Source organism: Artibeus jamaicensis, unplaced genomic scaffold, assembly GCF_021234435.1.
Source record: "Artibeus jamaicensis isolate MK-2021 breed Jamaican fruit bat unplaced genomic scaffold, CSHL_Jam_final contig_2790, whole genome shotgun sequence".
Classification (NCBI taxonomy): domain Eukaryota; kingdom Metazoa; phylum Chordata; class Mammalia; order Chiroptera; family Phyllostomidae; genus Artibeus; species Artibeus jamaicensis.
The window spans coordinates 1,177,636-1,205,210 of record NW_026521616.1 but is presented as its reverse complement, the minus strand read 5'-3'; the positions used below and the strand labels follow the sequence as shown (position 1 = coordinate 1,205,210).

The 27,575-nt window shown below is 37.3% G+C and overlaps 2 protein-coding genes across 2 annotated transcripts; both read left to right on the top strand.

Annotated features, from left to right (window-relative positions):
- On the top strand, positions 1-26,785 carry NUFIP2 (nuclear FMR1 interacting protein 2). Its single transcript, XM_037162919.2, has 4 exons — positions 1-391; positions 5,351-7,078; positions 19,092-19,124; positions 19,817-26,785. Exons 1-4 carry the CDS (start codon positions 100-102, stop codon positions 19,867-19,869), a joined length of 2,106 nt encoding a protein of 701 aa, XP_037018814.2. The 5' UTR covers positions 1-99; the 3' UTR covers positions 19,870-26,785.
- LOC128626993 (homeobox protein cut-like 1) lies at positions 499-5,336 on the top strand. The gene is made up of 2 exons (XM_053662714.1): positions 499-1,563; positions 3,758-5,336. The coding sequence occupies exons 1-2, from the start codon at positions 1,128-1,130 to the stop codon at positions 3,808-3,810; spliced, it is 489 nt and encodes a 162-aa protein (XP_053518689.1). The 5' UTR covers positions 499-1,127; the 3' UTR covers positions 3,811-5,336.
- Positions 26,786-27,575: the final 790 nt, after the last annotated feature.

The following is a 27,575-nucleotide window of genomic DNA, read 5'->3' as shown; positions in this document are numbered from 1 at the left end:
AGAGGCGCTCAGATATACTGAGTGAGCCCGGAGAAGCAGTCTCAGATCCTGACGGTGCAGCAGCCCGCAGCCTCAGCTAGGGAGTCCCAGCCGCTTTCAATGGAGGAGAAGCCCGGCCAGTCACAGCCTCAGCACCATAACAGCCACCACCATCCGCACCAGCAGCAGCAGCAGCAGCAGCAACAGCAGCAGCAGCAGCAGCCGCACCATCACCACCATTATTATTACTACAATCACAGCCACAACCACCATCACCACCACCATCACCAACAGCCTCATCAGTATCTGCAGCATGGAGCCGAGGGCAGCCCTAAGGCCCAGCCAAAGCCGCTGAAACATGAGCAGAAACACGCCCTCCAGCAGCACCAGGAAACGCCGAAGAAGAAAACAGGTCTGTGAGGGAGGACGAGTGGGGGAAGGGGAATGGGGGTGGGGGATAGGGGAGATGGGGGTGGGGCTGGATCTGGAAAGCGCGGACCCGGTCGGGGTTTGGGGGTGTGTGTGACTGTCTGTCTTGCGACTCTGGGGAAGCTTCCTTTCATTCTCCCAAAGCTCGGGCTGGGCCGCGGGGTTTGCAGGGCCTTCCCCTTCTACTCAGCATGGGAGAGGCCCAACTAGGCCGGTGTGACCTTCCCGGCCCCCGCCCGGGCTGGAGGGAGACCCGGAGGGTTGGCCTTGCAAGTCTGGCATTATTATTTTTTTCCCGTTTACCTGCCTGCAGCCCTGGGAGAACCTTAATTTAGAGGCCCTGAGTTGGGGTGAACCTAGCCCCCACAAAATCCTTCGGGGTGTAACTCAGGAAGGCCTAGCGAATCCTGACTGTGGTGGTGTCGCGAGACCCTATTGCAGGCAGCAAGGAGAGGGTAGGTGGGCAGAGTTGAGGAAGTGCCCTCCCTTACCCTCCACCCCAAGCCCACCTGTGGCCTTGGGGTTTCCCGTGTGGGGGGGGGGCGGTTGGGGACCCTCGTGTCTCCGGTCATTTCCACCCCTAGACACCCCTTTTGGGCACCGGACCCCGCAATCAGTTCCCGCAACTGCTCCCCGGCCGGCGCCCGGGGCCCGCTCCCCCCCAGAGCCGGCGCGGCTGGAATGTTCTCTCCTCCTCGCGGGGCCGCTTCCTGTCCGCCATGTTGGAAGCCGATTCCTGTCACCGACTCCGGCCCACGGAGGAGCCGAGGGGGGAGGGTGTCGAGGGGCGCCCGGTGCGGCAGAGCCGGTGGCTCGGGATACCCACCCGCGGTCGCTCTACCCTTTGCACTGTGGGGGTGCAGCGGCCCCCGGCTCGCGGCCGCCCCTCCCCCCGTCGCCGGCCGGGTTGTGTAACCCGGTGGCGGCCGCGCGGCCCCGGGCGGGTCCCTGGGGTGAGGGGTGGGGGAGGGAAACGGCCACGAGGGGAGCGGCTTGCGCTGGGCGCCGCGTTTCCGGCTCCCCGGTGCGACGTGAGGAGCAGGCGGTCGGGGTGGAGAGCCGGCCTCGAAGCGGGGAACGGGTCTCGAAGCGGAGCAAAGAGAGAAGGAGGCCGCAGACGCCGGGCGGTGTCCGCCACGCTCCTCCGCGCTGGAGGTGGGGGGGGGGGTTACATTTTGGGTAGAGGCGGTGCCTTTAGGCCGGGTGGGGTATCCAGCGGGAACCGGGCTCCCCGGTCACGAGTTTCTCTGCCACAGGAACCTTGTCTCCTGCCAGGTTCGCTCACGACTCCGCCTCTCAGGCTTTCACTTGGGCCCTTTCCTTCTAGCAGCTCCCTTTTACAAGAAAAGGTTGTTCTATCCCCCTTAAGCGCTTCCCGCCCCCACTGCCCCCATTTACCTTCGAGGCTTGGGTAGTGTTTTTGAAGATCGAGAATTGAAAAAGATTGGGTGGGGGGAGGGGGCAAGTTTTTTTACCGTGTTTTTTGTCCTTAAGGGTGAACCTGGGTGGCTCATCTGTGAGGTTGGTTCACTACCATCTTGCCTCGGATGAGGCTTTTTTTTTCCATGTTGAAAGGAGAGGTATTTTCCCACTGTCAAACCTATATTGATCTCAAAACCCCTATTTTTAACAAACATTAAATTGTGGGTGAAGTCATTTTAGAAAACATTTGAGGAGAAATAAACTTAAAAGTTTATGGCCACACAGGTTTTTGGGTTTTTTTTTAATAAGTGTTCTTTATCCATTGAAAAGAAATGAAGAATGGTAAGAAATGAGTGTTAAACCAGCATGTCAAATGTGACACATGCAGTTACTTGAGAGCGGGAGAAAAACTGCTTTTCTGTTTCAGACTTAATGTGTCTTGAAGACTGAAATTGAAATGTCATTTTCCATTTTGGGGGTGGTAAGGACTGATGGTGTGCAGTAGAAATGAACATACAAATGGGTTGTGTTTAATCTTAAAGGATTTGAAACTGTAAAAACTGTAAGAAAATGTACAACACTGTCTTTTTAACGTTACAATTTTTTTCAACTTTGACTTTAGAAAATATTGCGTAATTATGATTGCTTGGAATATAAGGCAGTGTTACTGAACGGTGTTTTATCACTCAGATGTTACTATATCCCTGCAGGACTTCTCTCTACACATATAAGCAGCCTCAGTCATTCAAAGTGGCATCCCAGGAGGGAATAAAGAGGGGAAACTGGGCTTAGCAGTTTTGAGGGGACATAAACATTTTGGGATGAACAATTTTTCATGTGTGGCCTGTCACAGTACTGTTGCTTCAACGTGCATGGTACTAATTTAGTAAGAAAAGTTATGAGGGTTTTTTAATGTATCTGCAGAATGTTGAGGTGGGTTTTTATGACTTACAAACCTATAAAGAGGAACAGTTTATCCAGAAGAGGGCGCAAGAGAGAGCCAAATGTGCTCAGTAATTTCAGTTTCTAATCCAAAAGCTAGATTTATCAGGACTCAAGTTTTGCTGAGTCCATTTGAAGTAGGGTTAGATGCTCGAGCATGGCAGTCCTAAACAATAAAGACACTGGAAGGAGAGAGGGAGTTTCTCAGTAATTTAGTGTTTACATTTTCCTTAAACATCTAAATTTTAGCACTGGGGGGGTGGGGTGGGCTGGGATGGGATTAAAAGACAGAAAACTACTTGAACAATTAAGTAAACAAAAATTTTTTTATCTAAATTTTTAAAAGAAAATGCCTCTCTGACTTTGTGCACACCAACAAGGTTACCATGGGGAAAACTTTATACAGTTAAATAATTTTTTTTGGTCATTTAAACTTGGAGGTGGAAGCATAGTAGATTCTGAGCTGGTTTAAACTGGTCATTTCTAATATCAGAGCCACTAAATGTTAGTACTCTTACAAAAAATTATTCTAGTTTGCTTAAAAGTCTTAGCTTTGGTTCAACTTAGTTTGGACATTGGATTTTTTTTTAATGTTTTAAACTGTTTACCTTTGAGATCTGTAAAGTTATGACTAATGGGCCCAAGAGTACAAGCCTTTTTTGGCCTGTTAGCATGGTAAATGCTATATGTAGATTCTCTTTGGTCTAGAGTTGTGCACAAGTTAACTTAAATCTGTTAAAAATGTTTAGAGCCTCAGTGTTGGGACTTTTTTCTTTTCTAAAGAAGTAAACAAGAGCATTTTACAAAACACTATAAGGAGTGAACTCTACTGTTTCATAGTTAGAATTCTGCCACCAAGTTTTTTCAGCAGCCAAAAAAATAAAATATAACTCTACAGAAGTTAAGAACTTATACGGAATATATTGTCATGGTACAAGTTTTTGTGCCTCTCTTAGGAAATAATTGTGCCTTTATGTTTTCTTAGGTTATTATCTGAAACTTAATACAGAAGAAAATGCCTTTATTTGCTTCTTTTAGTGGTCTCACCTTTTCCTTTGATGTAGAGTGAGTAACTTAAAATAAGTAAGCCCTGTTGTGAATTTTCCCAGACTGTTCTGTTCCACATCAAGCTCTTTTAAAACAGTGGTTCCCAAACTTTTTTTTTTAATCTTAGAAATACTTATACTCTTAAAATATGCAAAGAGCTTTTTAAATTTATTTTATTTTATTATTATTTTTTTTTATCAATGTATGGTTGCTTCTGGTGCATCCCCTACTCTGAACTGGCCTGCAACCCAGGCATGTGCCCTGACGGGGAATTGAACTGCTATCTTTTGGTTCGCAGGCCTGTGCTCAGTCCACTGAGCTACACCAGCCAGGGTGCAAAGAGCTTTTAATGTGTATTATATCTATTGATACTTACCATATTGGAAGTTAAAACAAAAATACACAAGCTCTGTGAATTTTAACCTTCACAGACTAAAGACCCAAGAGAATGAATGAAAGTGACAAAGGCAAGTTACTTGGTATTCCTGTCAGAGGCCCATCCCCTGCCCCCCCCCCCGAAAGGCTGCCTCAGATGAATGTGTGTATATCGTTCTGTTGTGTATCTGTTTCTAATGACTTGACCTCAATCAAGATGGTTTGGGAACATTTCATAGAGAGGTAGATAACTAATATCACTGTTACTAGTTAGGAAATGGGAAGTGTTGTGGACTCAGTTGAATCATCTATAGTGATAAATTGTTTATGGCAGTTGAATGTCTTAAGTTAAACTTGAATACCATAATAGTTTTTAAAAATAAGTTGCCTTTCATTGTAGTTTTGTTTGTAAATATTTCCTACTGTGTCATTTGGATGGGCAGTATGACGTAGTGATAGGGAACCATGTTCCAGACACTGGTTCAGATTTCCAGTTCTTCTGTGACTTGGGCAAGTTCCTTAATTTTTCTAAGAGTATGTTTTGTTCACTCAAATATAAAATGAAGAAAAGTTATCTTATAGACTTAGAAACATAGGTATGTGTTTTCGTTTTAGACTAAAAGGATGATTTAATGTCTGGGAAATATCAAAATGAATTTAATTGCTTTGGAAAAAGTTCACAGGTGTTATATTTTATTTGACAAAATGCAATAGAAACTGTTTATGGTACTTCCAGTCATTTATCACTTCATAGAAATGGAGTCTTTAATTTCCTTATAATACTTAAAATTATTGTATCAGTATAGCAATTTTGCCCAGAGGGTAGCTCTGCTCTTAACTGTAAAGGAAATTTTATAACAGTCTTGTGAGAATGATGAGGAATTTTATTAGATGAGCAGTATTATGGCATATTGATTGCTTAAGAAGTCATATTCTTTCTGAACTCAGACTTTGGTCTGTCTCTTAGTCAATTTCCTGATCTATAAAATAGGGTTGACAAGTGTCTTTTTAAAGAACTGTGAAGTTATAACATACAAAACTAAAGCTCATAGTGTAATGTCTAGCACACATTAAAATAAACATTCCTTAAATGTTAAGTACTTCTGTAATGTGCTTATTGTAATTTTTAAAAACCTTTTTTTTTTCCCCTCCCTAGGCTATGGTGAACTAAATGGTAATGCTGGAGAAAGGGAAATACCTTTAAAGAACCTGGGTTCTGATGAAGCTACCAACCCTATTTCCAGGGTTCTCAATGGCAACCAACAAGTTTTAGACACTAATTTGAAGCAGACTGTAAAGTCCAGCACCTTTGGAAAAGCAGGAATTAAAACCAGGAATTTTATTCAGAAAAACAGTATGGACAAAAAGAATGGAAAGTCTTACGAAAATAAATCTGGAGAGAACCAGCCTGTAGATAAGAGTGATACTGTAGCAATTCCAAATGGTGTTGTAACAAATAATTCTAGCTATATTACTAATGGTTACATGGGCAAAGGAGCAGATAATGATGGTAGTGGATCTGAGAGCGGATATACCACTCCTAAAAAAAGGAAAGCTAGGCGCAATAGTGCCAAGGGTTGTGAAAACCTTAATTTAGTGCAGGACAAAATAATGCAACAGGAGACCAATGTCCCAACCTTAAAACAGGGACTTGAAACTTTCAAGCCTGACTACAGTGAACAAAAGGGAAATCGAGTAGATGGTTCGAAGCCCATTTGGAAGTACGAAACTGGGCCTGGAGGAACAAGTCGAGGAAAACTTGCTGTGGGTGATATACTGCGGAAAAGCTCTGATGTTAAACCTGGCATGAGCAGCAAAAAGTTTGATGATCGGCCCAAAGGAAAACACGCTTCTGCTGTTGCCTCCAAAGAGGACTCGTGGACCCTATTTAAACCACCCCCAGTTTTTCCAGTGGACAATAGCAGTGCTAAAATAGTTCCTAAAATAAGTTATGCAAGCAAAGTTAAGGAAAACCTCAACAAAACTGTACAGAACTCTTCTGTGTCACCATCTTCATCTTCATCCTCTTCATCGTCATCTACTGGGGAAACTCAGACCCAATCTTCAAGTCGGGTATCCCAGGTCCCTATGTCAGCGCTGAAATCTGTTACTTCGGCCACCTTTTCTAATGGGCCTGTTTTAGCAGGGACTGATGCAAGCGTGTATTCTCCAGGGGGTCAGCCACTGCTAACTACTGCTGCTAATACTCTGACACCCATCTCTTCTGGGACTGATTCGGTTCTCCAGGACAAGAGTCTGACTTCAGCAGCTGTTGAACAAATTAAGTCTAGCCTTTTTATCTACCCTTCAAATATGCAAACTGTGCTGTTGAGCACAGCACAAGTGGATCTACCCTCTCAGACAGATCAGCAAAACCTGGGGGATATCTTCCAGAATCAGTGGGGTTTATCATTTATAAATGAACCCAGTGCTGGCCCTGAGACTGTTACTGGGAAGTCATCAGATCATAAAGTAATGGAGGTGACATTTCAAGGGGAATATCCTGCCAGTTTGGTTTCACAGGGTGCTGAAATAATTCCCTCAGGAACTGAGCATCCTGTGTTTCCCAAGGCTTATGAGCTGGAAAAACGGACTAGTCCTCAAGTTCTGGGTAGCCTTCTAAAATCTGGGACTACTAGTGAGAGTGGAGCCTTATCCTTGGAACCTAGTCATATAGGTGACCTGCAAAAAGCAGACACCGGTAGTCAAGGTGCTTTAGTATTTCTCTCAAAGGACTACGAGATAGAAAATCAAAATCCTCTGGCCTCTCCTACGAACACTTTGTTGGCCTCCGCCAAAGAACAGAGATACCAGAGAGGCCTAGAAAGGAATGATAGCTGGGGTTCTTTTGACCTGAGGGCTGCTATTGTATATCACACTAAAGGTAACTCATTTGATTCTTATACAAAGATTCTTATTGGTCAATTTAATATACTTTAGAACTTAGTTGAGAATAATAATGTGGATAAGCAACCGATATACTATTTCAGGATGTTCCGAAATAGTATGGTTAAAGTTTAGAAGGAATGTTCACTTTTCCAACTTAGATGTTTTCTCTTTGTTATTTACATCATATGTATGTTTACTAGTGAGGTCACTTGATAATTCTAATTTACTTAATGAGTAGGAATAGTGGGTGCTGAATGGCATCTAGAAAATAACTTAGACAAAAGATAATGGTAACCACAATTAAACATTCTAGGGACCAAGCTCTTGGGATACTGTACTTTTCATAGCCCCAAAGCCCATGTTTTAAAGGAACCAGATATCTTTCAAGTTCCCTGCTAATATCTTTCTTAGAATATGGTATTTGTGTCTTACAGGAAATTTTGCAGTATAGCACAAGTGGTTTTATTTAAATCCACATAGCTAATGAGGTTTGATGAAGTGTACACCTCAGTGCTTTTAAGAACAGTGGTTTTCATTCTTCTACCTTTATCCCTAACCTGCCTCACTCCAGCAAATGCATACCCCCCCCTGCATGCATACACACGCCTAATACATACTGCACACTCCCATTAAAAATTATTTTTTAAAAGTTGATCTTTTTCCAGTTATTGTTGGCATAGTGTTGGTTTTGTGCACATTTCCATTTTTAACAGTGACTCATTTAGGCAGTCACTTGCCAGCTGCAGGGCAGGGGCAGCATATCACATAGTGGGGATGTGGTAATTACAATATTCTCACTGGAAGAACCACTGCCTCAGAGATGAATAACAAAGCTATTTATGTGACTTTTAAGCAGATCACCTAGCCTGCATATCCTATCTGCCAACTGGAAGACATTTAGTGAAACAAACAGATGTTTGTTTCTTTTGGGTTTTTTTTGTATTTTTTTTCTTTTAAAAAAGAGGTAGAATTGCCTTATAGGAGTTGAGAAGTAGAAATCTTGGCAGGTAAAATTATCTGTCTTCACTTTCTTCAGCACTGCTCTTTGGAAGTAAATACAAGTTAACCAGAATCTATGTTTTTAGGAAAGTTGGGGCAAAGAGAAATGCTTAGTTTCTTAAGACCTGTGGTAAATTATAAGTTAAATTCTGTCAGGGAGTCTGGTGTTTTTGGTGTTATTTTCTATTCCGTCTGCCTTTTGGAGACTATTACTTGGAATATCTACCATAGTATTTTGTACTGGTGGTCTTCTGAGCCTGAGGGCATCTGGTGTGTAATCTCCCACAACTTGCAAAAAATTCTGGGGTAAGTTGTCCCTAATGGTTGGTGGCATTGTATGATTTTTATTATAGAGAACTGTAGGCCTTTTAAAAGTGGGAAGATTAACTCCTGTTTATTTCTAGGTATTCTAACTAATGAGATCAATGGTATTTATATAAACAAAATGCCCTTACATGGATGCAGTTATATTTAGGTAGGCTGGTGTTGCTGAAAGATTTGCTTTACTCTAAAGTATGTCATTTTCAGTTTTGTAGTTGGACATCATTGAGATAAAATTGGTATAGATTGTTTTTTCATCCTAAAATGATGTGCAATACTCTGCTCAATTAGGTCCCAGAGTGGCAGATTCTTTGAATTCTTGTCAAATGTAGATTTGTCCTCCTTAGGTCACTGATTTCCCTTTTTCTTTTCATTTGTTTTGAATCACAAGTTTTTGATGATCTGAAGATCTTTTTCATAAGTGCAGGCTTGCTTTTTTCTTTTTTAAGTTTTCTTAAACACCAAAAGAGGTAATAATCAGTTGGGCTTATTGGAATATCCTTTAAAAGAGCACCTGTATTTTTCTTTGTCCTTTAATGTAGTCTTCAAGTGTTCAAAAGTAATGTCTTACTAAGTGTGTTAAATTTAGAATTGGAAGTCCTACATGTACCTTCTAACTTCAAAAATAAGCCCTTTCAACAACTTTATTTGAAAGTAGTAGGTAGAAGGAGGGTATGTTATGTCGGTGCAGTAGGAATGGTGCATGGTTTAGAGTAAACCTTAATTACTTGCTGAGTTAGAAGTACTTCAGATTTTTTATAATTTATTTATTTTTACATTAAAAAAATCTTCACCCAAGGGTATGTTTTTTTACCGATTTTAGAGAGAGAAAGACATTGATTGGCTGCCTACCATCTGTGCCCCCACTAGGGATTGAACCTGCAACCTTGTGGTATTAAGGGATAACACTTCCATCAAACAAACCACTTGATCAGGGCAGTACTTCAGATTTTTAAAAGTCTGAATGCTCAGTATAATTGAGGATATGAAGTGAGATGCATTGAGGCACAAAAAAGGGATTGATGGGAATTCTGGTTTGAGGGTTTTGGGGTTTTTTTTTAGGGGTTTTTTTTGTTTGTTTTTTAGTTTTTTAATATATATTATGCTACTAATTTTTCTTAAGAAATAAGACTGCTGGCCCTAGCTGGTGTAGCTCAGTGGATTGAGCGCGGGCCTGCGAACCAGCGAATCACGGTTCACTTCCCAGTCAGGGCACATACCTGGGTTGCAGGCCAGTTCCCAGCAGGGGATGCATCAGAAGCAACCATACATTGATATTTCTCTCCCTCTCTCCTTCCCTTCCCCTCTAAAGATAAATAAATAAAATTTAAAAAAATAAAATAGAGACATGCGTAATGACTGTGAAATTATAGTTAGTAAAAAAAAAAGACTGCGCCCTGGCTGGTGTAGCTCAGTGGATTGAGTGCAGGCCTGCGAACCAGACAATCCCGGTTCGATTCCCAGTCAGGGCACATGCCTGGGTTGCAGGCCAGTTCCCAGCAGGGGATGCACAAAAGGCAACCATACATTGATGTTTCTCTCCCTCTCTCCTTCCCTTCCCCTCTAAAGATAAATAAATAAAATCTCTTTTAAAAATCTTACTTTAAAAAAAAAGACTGCTAATCTTACTGTTATCTAGGGGCATATAATACCATTGCATAGCAATTGGTAAATATGTACCAATATTTAAGAGGCAGGTCTTCTTTTCCTGTTTGTCTAGAGTGATGCTCAAGAGGTAAAACTTGAGTAAAATGTTCTCTCTTTAAATTGATTATGAAAAAGTTAAAGTCTGTACAAAAATGGAGCCAATAATGTAATGAACTACAGTGTGCCCAGCATCTAGCTTGGACATTGTCATTCATGTTTCACCTGTTGATCTTAACACTTTTGGGGGGGGTAGGATTTTTTTGAAGTAGATTTCAGGCACAGCATTTTACTAGTTGATATTTTTGAGTTAGATAGTTTTGTGATGTACATACCCAGGACAGAACAGTTTGTTGCCTCTTTCAAAGTAGTTACTTAGAATTCTTTGATTCTTTGTCAGAGACTTTGGATCCTAACTTTGTAAGGTGAATCTTTGATTTTGAAATGGTCTTAGTCATTTGAAGCCAAGTCTTTTCAATGTGGTACATTGGTGTGAGTTGTGTGTTTTATCAGTGTTAATTTAAACTGGTTTGATTTGTCTTGCCTAGGTAATATTGCACTGAAGGATATGAAGCATTTAAAATTCTGACATTCTGGAATATTTATTAAAAATTAGTTGATATGGTATATTTTACCCAGCACATAGAGATCCAGGAGCTATGAATAGAATAAGGTTTAATTCTTTATAGTTGGGGTGAGCCAACACAAATGCTATCCAGGATAAAATAGATATCCCTGAGACAAATCTAGGGTGTTGCATGAAATTTAAAAATTTGTTTCTCTATTAACCTACACAGGTGGCAGGTTATTGACATAAGGGATTTGATTCCCTAGATCTGGGCTGGAACCTGGAATAAAAAAAATTTAATTTACTAGGTGGTTTTAAATTGCCAGCTAGGATTGAGAACTCCAGGTCTAGAGAACTTTCCTCACATTAATTCTTTTTTTTTTCTACTGTCACAGTTTTCTCTACTACTCTTTGCCACTTTTTTCTGTACTATTAAGGAGTTGTACGATAATTTGTATATGTTTTTTCTTTCTCTTATGTTGTACCTACCATATGAAGTACTCTCTTATGAAGAAGTACTTTGCTTAGTTATGGAACACTTTGACAGGGTTTTTTCCTTTAAAGAACTTAATCAAATAGAGGAGGAAACAATAACAAGTTTATGAGGTAAGATTTTTAAATGTCAGAAGAGGATACAAAATAACTAGCAGATTTCAATGAAGAGAGAATGTAATGGACTAAAAGAGGAAATGTGCAATATGTTTTCATGGAGTCCAACAGCCTTTAAACTGGGTTTTGATAGATAGGGAACATTTTTGACATATGGAAATACTGGGAAGAGGGAGATAATACGGAAGTTGGAGAATCATGAGTAAATGCAAATATTGAAAGGGATCCACTTTGGATGTTCAGAGGAGCTATAAAAGAGAAGGAAGGTAAGTTGCTGCCAGATCCTGGAGGTTTCTCATTTCAGTCTGGAGGCTGGGGGAAGTCACTGAATCAGGGAGATAGGCTGGTGGAATGGAAGTAATTTATATGACAGATGAGTTTTAATGCTGCTCTTCCCAGTTCCTGTAACTTAGGCAAATCATTTGTCAATTTTAAGCCTGGGTTTCCTGATTTTATAAAACAAATATATCAGCTTTTTGAAAATCCTATCAAATTATACTCAAGTGATTTAAATACTGAGTTGGTATTAGGCAGTTGACCTGTAGATCTGTGTTCAAATAGATGAATGTGACACCAATTTTGTAGGGTAGGTTGGAAGCCTATTTTCTGGTGACTAGAAATAGGTCAGTTGGACTCTTGGGACAGACCAGGCAGAGAAATAATAAAGAGTTTTCTCTTTGTACTTGTAGTCATGTAAACATATTATTTATCACCAAATAAGTATTTACTTTAATAAAGTTTTTATGTTGGTCTTGACTGGTGTAGCTTAGTGGATTGAGTGCCACCCTGCTAAAGGTCACCTGTTTGATTACTGGTCAGGACACATGCGTGGGTTTGGGGCCAGGTCCCTAGGTGGGGGCCCGCAAGAGGCAACCAATTCATGTTTCTCTCCCTCCTCATTCTCTTTCCTTCTCTCTAAAAATGAAAATAAATAGAATCTTTAAAAAATAGTTTAGGTTGGATAAGGCTGTGAGGGAACTGGTAAATATTTTTAACACTTGGAGGAGTGGGTAAACAGGATATGAAGAGACAAGCTGTGATTAATTGATCTATAAAACTGATAGGGACTATGCATACAGTTTATATATTTGTTCACAGAAGGATCTGGATGTTAAATTTTCTCCTTTTAACACAGTGCTTAATAAGTATTTTCACCTTTACTTCATTTTATAAAAATTGCTCCATGATTTCTTCCAGCTGTCTAATAATATTATTAGAAAATACCTTTAATATTTCTAAATATTAAAGATTTCTTAATATTAAAGATTTCTTAATATTAGAGATTATTAGTATTTCAGTAATATATTTTTCTAATCTTATTACCAGCAGGTTCGACTTTGGTTTCAGCCCTGGTTAAATTTCCTAGATTTGGAGAGGGTTTTTTTTTTTCTTCTCTATGAAACACCTTTGTATATAACAAGTAATTTTTATGATAGTATAAGATCCTTTTTTTCTCCCCACAATGAATTGCCATTTTAGTATCCATACTGGGTGTTTGATTTCTCATTAAGTCTGCTTTATGAGTGCAATAATGAATTTACTTTGGTATTAGTCTGAAAGGTACTTGTAAGGAATTTGTAGAAGCTAAAGTTTAACCCCCAGATTTCATTAGCTTAAGTTCTGAGAGTGAGGGAAGTGACTAACCACTCCAGCTATAAAAACAGATTGTCTATCACTATCATTGTAGTTGCAGTTTCATTTCAGGTAACTTGAATTTGATATTTTGCCTTTAAAAGTAAACCAGATTAGAATATGCATAACAGTAGAAATTAGCAATCAATCAATAAATAAACCCTTGAGTTACAAGTGTATTTAGTGGTAGTTCAGACAGTTCTGTTTAGTTTGGTTTGATGTAGCTCCAAGTTGGGAATAATAGGATTGAAACTGATACACTGAAGAGTTTAAGCATCTACTGAAAAGGTGGTGACTTCTAACTATTAATCACATTTGCTAGAAAACACTGCATTTCTTTATGTGTATAGTCAAAATGGAAAAGGGATGGGGAGACATTTCTGACAGACTTTGTAAAGAATAGGCAGGAACAGTAGACTTACTCAAAAAGAAGTCAGAATAGCAAAACATGATGTTGGGATAGCCAGTAATCATCCAAAGATGGGCAAAACTGAATGGGGGAGGGCAGAATAGAACTTAAATGTATGTCTCTATCCTGATGAGTTTTACAGAATGTGACGTAAAAATGGCTTAATGAAGGGTTGGAAGGCTTGATTTGTGGTAAATTGATCTGGGGACTCTGAATTGTGGGAGTCAGCTTGTTTGGCCTTATATTTGACATATTTTCCTTTTTGACGGTAGGAGAAGTCACTATGGGCTTTTTAAAGTGTTTAAATTTTTTAAATGTATTTTAAAGCCTCTGCTTGGCTTTAGTGCTCTTAGCTTCACAGTCTTTCTATGAAGGGCTGGACCTATTTGGTTGTACCATATGAAATTGCTGATTTTGTAGCTCAGAAAAGGTTGAATATCAGTAGTTTCAAATGGGTCTACCTAATATACACTTTGATATTTCTGACTGATTTATGATTAGTATTTCATTCAAATAAATATTTTTTATACCAAGTACTATGCAAAGCAATGGTGATAAGTAGATGAAAAGAAAGGGTTCATGTCATTAAGGACCTCTAATAGGGAAGCACACGGAAACAAATATTATTAGTATGATAACTTTGTAGAAAAAAAATACAAAATGCACTTAGAACATAGAGAAACCCCTATGGTGAGTAGCAGGGTTGAGATCCCCTAGGGAGGGATTCAAAAAACAAGTGAAAGTTGGCTTATTGTATGAAAAGAATCAATATTTTAGGTAGAGGAAATGAATAGTGTTTGAAGATTGCTGGTTGTTCATTTTGTTTCAAGGAAGGTGAATAGTGCGAGGTTAAAAATGTTTAACATAGTCATCTGGTTTATTGATGTACCAGCCACTGTGTCAAATGTTAGAAATAAATTTTATGCAAAGACACATAGATCCAATCTTCCTGGTGGACACGAAAATGTTTTGGACATTGTGCTCACTTTTAGATTTTTTTAAAATTTTTTTATTGATTATGCTGTTACAGTTGTTCTATTCTCCCCCTTCATTCCCCTCCACCCTGCCCCCCCGTCCCCACCATTACCCCCCCTTTAGTTTATGACCATATGTCTCAAGTTCTTTAGATTCTATATTTCCCATGCTATTCTTGTCCCCCCATCTATTTTCTATCTACTGTCTATGCTACTTATTTTCTGTACCTTCTCCCCCCTTCTCCTCCTCCCACTCCCCTGTTGCTAACCCTCCTTGAGATCTTCATTTCTATTAGATTTTTATTTTTAAAGGAAGAAAATTATAGCCTTGGTATAGAAGACAAAGTGAGGCTCAATAATGACAAAAGAGGCGAGTTAAAAAAGAACTTCAGAAATGTTCATAAGATACCAGTCCTTGAACCAGGGCAAGTGGCATTGGGTTAGAGAAAAAGGAATAGGTGGCTAAAAAGTTACAAGTATCTTAACTTTGTTTAAGAACTGCAGTTGTTTTCCCTGGCTGGTGTAGCTCAGTGGGTTCAGAACAGGCCTGTGAAGCAAAGGGTCGCCAGTTCAATTCCCAGTCAGGGCACGTGTCTGGGTTGGAGGCAACCATACACTGATGTTTCTCTCCCACTCTTTCTCCTTCCCTTCCCCTCTCTCTAAAAATAAAAATTAAAAAAAAAAGAATTGCAGGTGCTTAATACTCCCCTCCCTCCAGTTTGCATTTCCTTAGTTCTACACACTTTTCAGTATAACCATTTTCTTTTCCTCAAATGTCAATGTTCCTTCAACCCCTTTTTATGCTACTAAAACTCCTTAACACTTACATTTTTTTCTTCTCCATCACTAGTACAACTATCCTGTTTCTTTACTTTTTCAGTAACATTTACTGGACTCTTTGTACTGTTACTTAATCCATTCTCCTCAGTTGCCTTGGAATCATTACTAATATTTAGTACAGTAAACTTAGATTTCTTCAGTGGCTTCCCTTCACCTATGTGATTAAGTAATAAACTTTTCTTTATATATGCCTTTGTGCTCTGTCCCCTGAATAGCAGGAAAGCATTTTTCTTTCTCTAAAATCTTTCTTGGTGACAGTCAGCACTGTTACCTGAGTACAACTATCTTTGTCTTACATCTTTTTCTCACTTTGTCTAAATCTTTTTCTCATAGCAATGACTTTCAGACTTAATAAATTATTCGTGACCACTAAAGCATGGGTCAGCAAACTTTATGTATAAAGGATCAGATAGTAAATATTTTGGGCTCGTGAGCCATAGGGTCTCTGTTGCAATTATGGGATTCTTGATTCTGCTTTGTGCATAAAAGCAGCCATAGCTAATATATGCAGTGGGTGTGACTGTGCGATAAAACTTTTTTTTTAAACAGGTGGTGATTAGAACCCACTTTGCTGACCCCTGCTTAAGCACACTTTTAATACCATCAAGCTTTATTCATGCTATTGCATCTACCTAGAAAAGCCTGCCTACTCTGCTAAGCTCACAAAAGCACAGCCTTTCTGTTTTAGGGTCTGTATCCTTAGTCCCTAAATAATACTTTTTAATCCACTTGGAATTAAGAGTTTGCAGGTAATTAGACATTTACTACAGGAACCATTGTGATGGGGAGCTACAATATGTGGAAAGTAATCTGCTTTTGAAATTGAATGCTAAATTTTCTTTATTTGAGAAAGGCATAACTAAATACTGAAAAATTTGATGTAGTAAAGTTTCAAGTTTGGGTGGTGGTCTAAATTACAGATTTTTAATAAAATTGCCGACCTTAGTGTATTTGAAGAACAGAACTCTTAGGTTAGCGGGTTTGGCCTTATAGCCATTTCTTAGTAACTATTTGCATAATTGGCTGCTGTGATCAGTCTTTAAAAAGAACTGGGAGGTTAAAGACTGTATGTGTGTGAGTGTGTATATGGAAGAGGGTGGTACTTAAAGTAAAAAAAATTACTGTTATGATTTTGTATAGTTGAATGTCTTTTCTGTAGCCTTCTTTGTGCTATTCATCTGTTTAGCTTCTCTTGTGATAGTGAGGTAAAATTACACATTAACTCATTTCATATTTAGAATCTGAATCAAGATTTCTGTAAACCTCTACAAGAGGGCAAAATACAATTTACTACTTTCTATGTGTTCTGTAGCCTAGCTGGTTGGTCTTAATAGTGTTCTTTAAGTATGACATATAATTATGCAAATGATATTTATTCCCCTTTCTTTTTGATCTTTGTTAGAGTTTCATGGGAACTTTAAAATTCTAATCAAGGTAACCCCGTTGCTACTAGTTATAGAAGTAATTAATATTAAATAGTAGGAAGGGAACTTACTGATTTATATCTTGGGTAGAAGGCTTCAGTGCTGGCACATGGCTAATTTTTTTTAGCTAGGTCATACTTTCCATTTCCCTCAGAAGTCATGATCAGATTTACTACTCTAGAGTTCATAGTTGAGGATAAAAAACTTTTGTTACCAGAAATCATTTAAAATCATTACATAATATTAGAGTAAAACCTAAAGCTTAATGTTGTAGTTTAGCTAAGGAAATGTCTTTATTCCATTAAAGAAATTGGGTGTTTGCAAAACAGTTGACTATTGGATAACATAGGTTTGACCTGCACAGGTCTACTTAAACATGATTTCTTGCAATAAATAACAGCAGTTTTCCATTCACAGTAGAAAGCCCACAGATGCAGAGGGCTGACCGCATAGATGCATAAATCTAGGCCATTTTATATAGGGGACTTTTGAGCATCCATGGGTTTTGGTATCCGTGGTGGGGTCCTGGAACTAATCACCTGTGGGTAATGAGGGACGACTTAAGTTTGTGAGGAGTCAAATGTTATAGTTAGATTAGGGGTTGGTACCCCTGATCCCCATGTTCCAAGGGTCAGCAGTAGTTACTTTTATTTTTATTCTAAAATTGGTATGTTTGCTTTGCTTTAAAGTAGTATAATTGCTAGTATGACTCTTGAGTCAAGTCTGTTCCCACCCCTACCGCCCCTAAAAGAGGCAGGGGAAGGTTGAGGTTTGTGGTGGTGGGATTAATATGAAAAGTTTGTTAATTTTTCCCCCCTCAACATATGATTAAATGTAGATTTAGTCATAAATCCACATTTAACTTTGCATTAAACAAACTTAAAATAATTAGCATTACATAGGAATTGTTGCAAAATGAAATTTTCGTATTTTTCATGAAAAGGAAAAAATGTTGATTATATTGTGTTTATATTTTTTGTAGTCAGGCCAGCCAAGAAAAGGTGTTTGTTTGGATTTCTTAAAATAAGCCACTCTGAAGAGCAGAAACTTTTAAGATAACAGATTTAATGACTATTTCAACTATTCCTGATTGTCTGAAACTAGTGGAATTAGAAATTATTTTGGAGTGATGAATATAAGCACCGTGACTAGAATTCCCTTTATGATGTATCTTTCCTGTTTCCAGTTTAGATTGGTTACAATTCTCTCCCCTCTTAGGCCTCCTAGGAGAGGGGTGTTTTCCTGCTAATCTGTGGGTGGGCATCTGCCCATCCTAGTTTCTAGTTTTTGTTTAATGAGAGAATTGCTGTGATACCTTTAATGGGATTTTTATCTGGACAATTACTTTGATCATTTGGATAATTAACCTATTTCTCTGAATATTCAACTATGACAAATTTTCAAAAGTAAGTTTTTTAGAAGTGTGTTTGATAGTGCCGGGGACTTTTTTTTTCCCCATTCTGCGATGCTATTCGTACTCATAAAACAAAAAATAATTTTTGATCTATATACCCATTTTAACCCTGGGAAAAGGATTATGTCGTATCTCATCTGTAACCCATGTCCAGATATATCCTATCTTAGTGAACTCGTTTTGTTTTTGTTTAACAGTAAGTGGTTGCTGATAAATACAGGAGGCAATTACATAGGATACAGTTATACAGCATAAAATCACTGCTTTTTTTTTTTTTTAAGATGGTGGTTATATGAGCACATGGAGAGTACTTATTCCCAGTGTTAGTTATGGTTCATTTCTGTTTCTAAGTAGTTTTTGTCTACATTAATATCTCCTAGTAGGGTATTTGCTTTCAAGGTTCTATTCTTAGGTTCTTGTTGTATAATAGTCATTTACTGTTTTACTCATCAAGATTTCAAATATCTCCTCTGTGAAGATTTCTAGTATGTTTCCATGTGGAGCTTTTGCCTTCTTTCCTAATGTCACTATTGTTTGGTCATTTACATATTTCCCTTATTGTAAAATACCAAAGTGAGCACATTGTAGATTATCACATTTGAATGGGTTGGAGCAAATAAGGATTGTGTGTTATTAATAAATGGGTATGGGTAGGCATTTCAGCCATATGGATTACTCTAACCCATATGGTATGGTTTAAAGAATAGAACCATTTGCCTATAGCAAAAGTAAAGTTTTCGTAAGGCACTTTAAGCATCAAGCTTCATAAATCAAATTTGACGAATGCTTCATTCAGAAGACTTGGGGTACTTGTTGAAGGGTGATGGGTTGCCAGAAAATACTTGGTTTTTTAAATAACTATGACTTATTACAAGAAGTATCATTTTATCTAAAGCATGATTCTATATAACTTTGCTATTTTTGAAAACAAATAGTTCTTTTGGCAGTTGAACTTTCTGTGACCAGCACTTAAGGCAATCTGAAAGACATGCTTCAGAATTATAGAAAAATATGAGTTGTTTTGTCTGAGTTTTATAGAGCTATGCTATTCCAACTCTACCTCCAGTCCAGCAATAATCAGTCTAGTTCTTTTAGACTTAAAGTGAAAAGCATAGCTTTGAACTGAGCTGTACAAAACTTAGTATATAAAATAATCTTTTTTTTTCCTTTGCAGAAATGGAATCTGTTTGGAATTTGCAGAAGCAAGGTAAGAATGTTTAGCTTACTAGAAATGTTAGTATTAATCACTAGTTACTATATTCCTGAGTAATAGGAATTCAAAGTAACACTGGTGTCTTTGCCAGACACATTCTGACCGTTTTATACCTTGAGCCCAGCAAATCTACAAGTTTAGGTCATGATTAGGATTTAGCTAGTAGTTTTGCCAAACAATCTTAACTTTGAAATTTTTTGTGCTAAGTGTTGCTTGAATGATTTCTTACTATAGAAATCCACACTGATTAAAATAAAATTTGACTTCATTTTTCTGAGAACAAAAAAACCCAGATCCATTTTAGTATTGGATTATTGACAGTTTAGGACTTTTTCTTTGTCTGCTTTTTTTTTTTCAAATGTATTGTACTACTTTTATAATCAGGAACAGCATATAAAGAAAACCTTTGTTAATTGAATTCAATTCTAATCTGTAGGAGTTTGAGGCACTCATTGGTTAGAGGACCTTGTTGCTGGGAATCCATTAGGATGCCGAACTATTAGGTTCAGAAAAAATGGATCACACATGTGTTAATACAAGAGGAATTGGTCTTTAAATTATATTTTCATTAAAATGAGGGGCAGTTTAAATGATGATGCTTATTTTGGATTTGTTATTGGAACATTAGCATTTGAGGATTCCAAGCCTTGTTTTGTTTGTTTATTTATTTTTAACCTTCCTTCCAGATCCCAAAAGGATAATCACTTACAATGAAGCCATGGATAGTCCAGATCAATGAAGGACCAGACTGCCTCTTTGTAACCTTTCTGCAGCATTAGAGCCACCGTTCATGGGGGACACAAGGCTTTTATGCTCCTAGATCTTCAGCGCAGCAGAGGAATCATAAGTAGAATCACAGGATAATATATACAAATATATATATATACATATATATATATATATAGTTATTTAAAAAAGGCAACTGAAAGTAATTAGACTTCTTAAGGAATCAAATTTATTTCAAGAGACTATACATGGTTATTTAATCTCCGGTACTGAATAGTTTTTTTGTTTTTTTGTTTTTCCTTTTTTCTTATGTTAGTTTTTGTTTTTAAGTGTGAATGCAAGTGATTAATGAATACAGACTTGTTAACAAGCGTGGTTCTAAAGTTCCTGCTGTCATCAACTTGGGCAACAAATGACCCACTGGAAAGGCCAATACACTTAAGAGATCTCTGTATCCTGTTCTGTGACTAAAGTGATACACTAATCACAGGGAACCCAGAATGATTCAACATTTTCCCCCACTCTTCCCTTAATCTTTTGGTTTTACTTTGAGCCCTGCGAGAATGCTGGATACATGCCTTGAAGTTTGCAGGGGTGTATTTTTTTAGCAAATATGATTTGCATGTCTTGCCACAAGTTAAGCAACCTCTGTGGGGTGTTGGGGAAATATTTTTTTTCCTTTTATTTTTTTGTGGGGTGGGGCTAGGGGAGGGCATTGAAGTTCTACAGTTCTGGAATAGTTGGTGGTACATAGTTCACTTGGCTTTGGATTACATATTGGACTTTAACAAGTGAAAAATCCATGAGTGTCATTTAAAGAAAAGTTGCAGAACGAACAATTGGCTTTAGATATTTAATAGGGAAAAATACTCCTGTGCCCATCTTTTGATGTAATTGTATAAGTGGGAGCAAAAATATATTCTGCTTTTCAACTGTAGGTGCTCCAGACTTGCTCTCTGTCACTAACACTAAACATGCTGTTTTCCTTGTTTTTCATCAAACATCTAAAGAGAAACTTCTGTACCTTTTTGTAAATTCTCTTTTAATTTCAGAAATATCTAAAAGGGGAAGAAAAATATTCCATGAAAGCTATAAAACTTAATGTTTTTAGCCAGTGAGAAGGTAATAAACCTTGCCGATAGAAAATGTGTCTTCATGCAAACTATACTTCTGAGCTTATTAGCTTCTAATTATATCTTAATAAATATATTTTATTACTAGAGCAGAATGGGTTTTTTAAGGAAAATAATGTGAAATTCTGGAAATTTTCTTTTGGGCAGAGAAGAGCATTAGCCCTGTCTTATCATCACATTGCCATCCTGTTGCACTGCAGCTTGTATATAGCATGCTAAAATAAGTTTTTGTGTGTGTGTGTGCAGAAACTAAGGGTCCAATTTAAGGTTAGGTGATGTTAGTGGCATAAAAACAAGTTCTCTGGCCTGACTTAGCATCACATTACACACACAGAAATTAGTATATCCATGTATGTCAAATACAGGTTAAAATAGCAGGGCATTTCTATAGAGGTATAGTCTAATAAAAATAGACCATATCCCCTTTGCTTAAAAAATGACCAGTTTTTAGCAATTATAATAAGGATGAGTTTCCTTGTTTTGCTGACTATTTGAGACTTTTAACAAGTAGTTTCCAAAAGAAGCTGTTGGACTCAACATAGAATAAGTATCTTTATAGTCTGGATATCTGCCCTGCTTAGATTTTAAAAGTATAAGCATGGATTGCCAATTCCACTTGATGATGTAAACGAAACTTTTTATACATTTTATATATATATATATATATATATATGTGTGTGTGTGTGTATATATATATATATATATAAATATAAAATAACTTATTGTATCAGTCCAGGTTCAGAAACTTGTGGTAGGCCAGTTCCAGATAGTTTCATTTCACCTGTAAACTGTATCACTTTTACTGATATTGTAATTTTCAAATGTATAATATGTTTACAGATGTGCCCTGCATTTAATCTGCCTTGTTCCTATTTTGATTTTTGTTGAGTCTCCTGCCTGCTTGCCAAAAGCTAGGATGCTTCGGGCCCATGTACAATCAAAAGCAGAAGCATCCTTGAGCTTTAAAGCATTGAACAAACTGGAAAATGCAACATACCACATACTGAAGTGAAAGAAATCTGTGTTTTTGTGTTTTTTTTTAATAAAAAATTTCAAAAAGATTTTTTTAAAAAAAGGTATAAGGTTGATTAAAGGAAAAAAGGCTCCAGTTTGTTTTATAGGTTTTAAAGTTCTGCTGTGTGTTCAATTGCCTTGTGTAACCACTTGTCGCCTTAGGGCCAGATTCCACCTCCCACCCCCCACTCTCATGCCCCCTTCCTTTTTATTTTAAAATGTCCGTTTTGCTTGCCTAGAATTTTAAAGCTCTTCTGTCTCACAACTCACAAGAAACTTTCTGGGTTTGTGACATACAGAGGTTGAATGAATATTGATTTAAAAAGGAAAAAAAGAAACCACAGCCCCCATCTGAATTTGCGTTTCAGTCTAGAAGCAACACTTAATAAAATGTCTAGAATAAGCTGTTATTGCTTTCCTACTTTCCTTCCATATCCCTCAGGCCTCCATGTTTAGAGAAGCCAAAAAGAGAATGTATCCCTTCTGTTTGTCCAAAGGTTTTTTGGGAGTCATTTCTAAATGAAACAATGCAACATTTCACTTGATTTATCCACTGAAATTTCCTTGATTATATGGCTAGAGGTATATAGTTAGAAATGTCTCTTAACCTTCTGGGAACCCTAGAGCCCCATCATATTAAACTGTCAGTATTTTGGGGGCATTGGGTTGATAGACTTAATTGCCTAGGTACAAGCAGGACTTTGGGACAAATATCCTTTGTGCTGTTTGGTAACACCTAACTCTCTACTTGTTGCAATCTTTCTCCTTAGGTCCTCACACAATTCCTTACAGAGCACTTATTAAAAAAAAATCTTAAGAGTTGATCTGTTTTCTCATTATTTTTGTGTAAGCTTCTAAACAAACTTCAGCTGTGATTAATTTAGCACATTTAAATAACATTAATGTGTTTTACTGTTTGGTATAAAGATTTTCCTTCAACTCAGAGTATTAGTACTGTAGCATAAACCAAATACAGTCTAGAGGGGATTTTTAACATCCCTCCATTATAAAGACTGAAAGGGGTGTGTGTGTGTACGTACGTACGTGTGCATGTGCGTTGAGTGCTTGTGTGAGGGAAAGAGGGAGATATTAAAAATTAGTAAACGAATGTGTGTAAGACATTAGTATTCAGAGATTGAACTTGTATTTATTTTGTGCCATTTGTTTTCATTACACAGAATAAAGTCAGGTGGTTTTAATCCTTAAAGGGGTAGTATTTGAAAATGGCACTAAGAATGAAATCATGACCTATTTTTTTAATAGCTATGAAGATACTAATTATGGGTGAAGATTTCTTTTAAAATCTGTCTTGATTGTAGACTTCTGTGTCACATACCACTCTCTTGTAGATGTCTTGAATAATTTCCCTTCCCCACAAAAGACAGGGTGTATTTATCTTTCTCTTTATTCACCCCTACTTTACTGAACTGAAGTTAATTGCATAGCCTTTCCTGTTACCTCCCAGTAATGAACTTCCACAAAAAGTGTATTTTTTAGTATCTGTAATTAGCCCTTCCTCCTCTACCTTCTAGGAGGCAATAGAAAATAACTAGGAATTTGTTAATGCCAGTTAGTTTTTTTCTTGAAATAAATGGCTGGAAAGGTTCTCTCCATTTTAGAATTTTGTTAAGTTGCTTACCTAGTCATCACTCAGAATCTGCAAAAACCTTATAAAGAAAAAAAAGTGCTGCATTGTTTTTTCAAATAATGGTTTCTAGGGAAAATATGACAAACCTCAGTTACGAATGTTGTCCACAATATAAAATATATTATTCACAAAACATTACAAACGCAGCGGTAGTTTCATACTTAGTCATTAGGTTTATTGCTAACCCAGTTGGAGGCATTTAATGGTTTTTATCTTTGGCAGTAAACTTTTTTTTAACAAAGAAAAAGCCATTTAGTTGTGAAGTTGAATGTCTTGTACCAAATGGCCACAGGCAAAGAAATCTGTAAGAGGACTGCACTTGATTTTTACATTGTGCTAAATAAGGAGTCATTCTTTTCATGGCTTTCTTCTTTAGAGAAATAGATAAAAGTTCATTTCCAAGGATTATGAGTATAGTTTTGCCACTGGACCATATTTTCAAATAATACATGATCCCTCTTGTATCTATGCTAACTGCAAAACACACTGTAGTGGGACAAGTACATATTTTGGACAATAGTTTTTATGATGGGTCTGTGGACCCTGCAACAGTTGAGGTAGAATGTGATCAGGCAATGTCTTAGTAAGTCCTAGGTAGTCCTGCTGAATTTTAAAAGAGGGTAGGATTTGCTTATCTTCCCAAAATGTTCATATTTGATTAAAGGGGAGGGGCAGAGGACAAGACTAGAAGTATAATAGCTGCTCTAAGTTTACAGAGACACATAAGTTATCATTAGTTTTTAATATTGATGTTCTTTTTTTAATGTAAGTAATAGAGCGCCAGGATTCTTTTATGGTAAGAAAGATGGGTTTCTGCTCTGAGTATCATAAAATGTTTTTAAATGTACTTAAGTCTGTTCAGATGTGAGAACCAGGACCACCCTGGGTTGGTTTTAAAAAATGAATCATTGGCTCTACTTAAATTTCAAAGTCTTGCTACTCAAGGGTTTTCAAAATAAATGATGTTTTGAGTTGTGTGCACAATAAAAACACCCAGTGAAGCATAAGTGGTATGTTGGTTTTGCTTTACTGGGAGTGTCAAATAGCAGTTACGGTCTAGAAACCTATGGAACAGCCAGCCTCGCGTGTGGTGGGATTGCTGATTCAGGCTTCCCTATTCAACCATACAATTTTGTTCAGAGTAATAAAGCCATTTTATAATACTGCAGTATCCCTTTTCTACAGCCTTATTAAAATAGCTACAAACATTTTTTTTCTAGTGCAGTATCCCTTTTATTGTGTATGAAAGTTTCACTCTACAGACCAACACACCAACTTGAGGTTAATTACATAGCTTTCCATATATCTTTTTTCCTCAGGTGCTAAACAAAGGCTCTAAAAAATGGATACTGCTTTGGTAATGTCTGCTTTATTCTTAAATATTTCTTTTGCTAGATGTAAAGATTTGATGTTAACAAAAATGGTTTTAATATGTAAATATGAATGCCTCTAGAGTTTGCTCCTGTTTGTCTATTATTAGTCTGTTTTGTTTATCCTCTATGGAGGAGGATCCTTTCATGATCTTGAATACATTTCATTAGGTATGTTGCATTTTTAGAATGAAAATACAACAGTTTTATGTCTTGGATTAATCCTGCTGCTGCTCTGAGAAACTGAAAATCAAATGTGATGCACTTTTTACATTACGATATACCATATCTTTATAAGTTGCTTTGATACCTTTCCTGTAGCACAGCCACTAACAAAAGTGAATGAATTTTAAAATTCTCTTTGGGAGGGAATCAGTACAAATAACTTTATGGTATTGGCCTATGAAGGACAATAACTTAGGAAAATAAAAATTCTGTTAATGTTAACACTTTTTGGCCTTAAAATGTCTTCTACTACTGAAAAGGGTTTAATTCTGGTTCTGTTTCTATTATTTCCTCTCTCTGCTTCAAAAAAGAGGAGTTGGGAAGAATGGCTTAAAGGGAGTATAGTATCATTGGTTTGTTGTTGATCTCTCTTTTGGAAAGAAAACAATTGTCTACTATATAAGCTAAGGACTTACTTTTTTGTTCACATACAGAAGAGAAGTAATGCTGCCCTAAGCCAATCAGATTTAGCTTAATCAAATCAATCTGAACTCCAACTATTCTGCTTCTCTAGTATATTTTTGCTTAGCAAAGATAAATGAGTATAGTAGGAATGCTACTTGATGAGAGAAAAGTAATTTTTCAAGCACATATCCAAACTTAAAGGATATTAAACCCTAAATAGGAGGAAAAAAACACCAAATGGGATGGAGGAATATGAGAAAGATATTTGGTCCAAAGCTATATGGTTATATTTTGATGTTGCCAATATTGCAAAGCCAAAATTTTAAGTTGCTTATTTAATATGTTTCTTGGCCAGAGATCTATTTTTATATCAATGTGCCTTGCATGTATATTAAAAGGAAAATTGGAAAGGCCATGTAGTAATGCCTGAGATGGTTGATGGTTCTTGCCACCTCACTAATTTTTATGCAGTATGAAATGCTCATTCTATCGCCCAACTGGTGCTCTCTGTTTAAAGTTATAGATCTTGTCACAAACTGGAACTATTTTATAAACTGGGGAAGTGATTTAATTTAATTTTTTTTCTTAGTCTGTTAGTGGCTGTTCTGTAGTGGGAAATAGTAAAGGACTCTTCACTCCCTTACCCTCCCCCCTTAGCACCTTCAAATAATGTGATGACACCATATCTTGTGTGTTTTGAAAAAAGTTTCAGCTTGCTGTTTCCTTTAGTGTTATTTAAAAAAAGTGTTATTAAAAGCATTGTTTGCAAAATTTAGGGAGATAACAGTCCACTTTAATTTGGAATTCTATGTGAGCTATGATCCAAGTTATTGGCTCTTTCCAACCTAAAATTTTTTTCACTGTTAAAGCACCTTGCTTAGAAAAATTTAAATACTTAACATGTGCAACAATTGTCTCAAAGTAACGAACTGTGCAATTCTTGTCATTAAAAAAAAAAACTCTCCCTGATGTGACTTGTTAGTTTCTCTGTATTTCCTGCCAGTGTAAATGTGAAAAGCTTTGCTTGCATTACGTTTTAGAAATGCATTTTGCACACTCGAATTTTGCTGAAGCTCCATGAAAAGGTTAGATCAAAGTAGATGAATAAAGCTATGCACATGTTTTGAAAGTTAATTTGTGTGTCATTACCAAAGTGACCTATCCTTATTTTGTTGCTATTCTTCACTTCACCATCTTTAGAAACATGGCTCAAAATTACAGTACTGGGCTAGCTCGTCCGTGAAAGCAGAAGAGAGGAAAACTGGCACCTCTTTTAGTAAACTTCAGTTTTAAATGAGAGCTTGACTTGTATCTACTAAAGGGCTTCTCTTGAAACAGGGCATTTTTATCAGTTTTACAAACTGCTGGATGCTCTTAATGAAATTTCTTGGTTTATTTGAGTAAAAATAGGAAGTAATTCCAACTGAAATGAAGGAAGGACCTTTGCCACATGGAGTTCTATGACAATTTTATGACTTAAACCTGGTTTAAAGGTAGGGCAACCTTTTTACTTTTATCACTGTAGCGTGAATTTGGTTTAAGGAATGAATGATTGACTTAATTAGAATCATCTTGCTTAAATATCTAAGCACATACTGTTTTAAAGATAATGTGTGTCTTAATTGCCCAAGCTGAATAGAACAAGTGTAGAATTTGGGCAGATTTGGTTAAATTGCTGCAATCTGCATGTATTAAATAGCTTTACTTCACATATATGTGTACTTAAAAGATTGTGTAGATGTACTGGCCAGGTTTTGTTAGTCAATCATCTTTTAAAAGATTGTTTTATAATCTTTGCAGGACCTTTGTAGAAGAGGCTAATAAGTTTAAGTAGAAGATAATACTAATGGTATTTTCCCCCATGCTTCTAGATATAAAAGAAATCCTTGTTTTACAGCTTTTTCTTGTGTATAGGAGAGTGTTA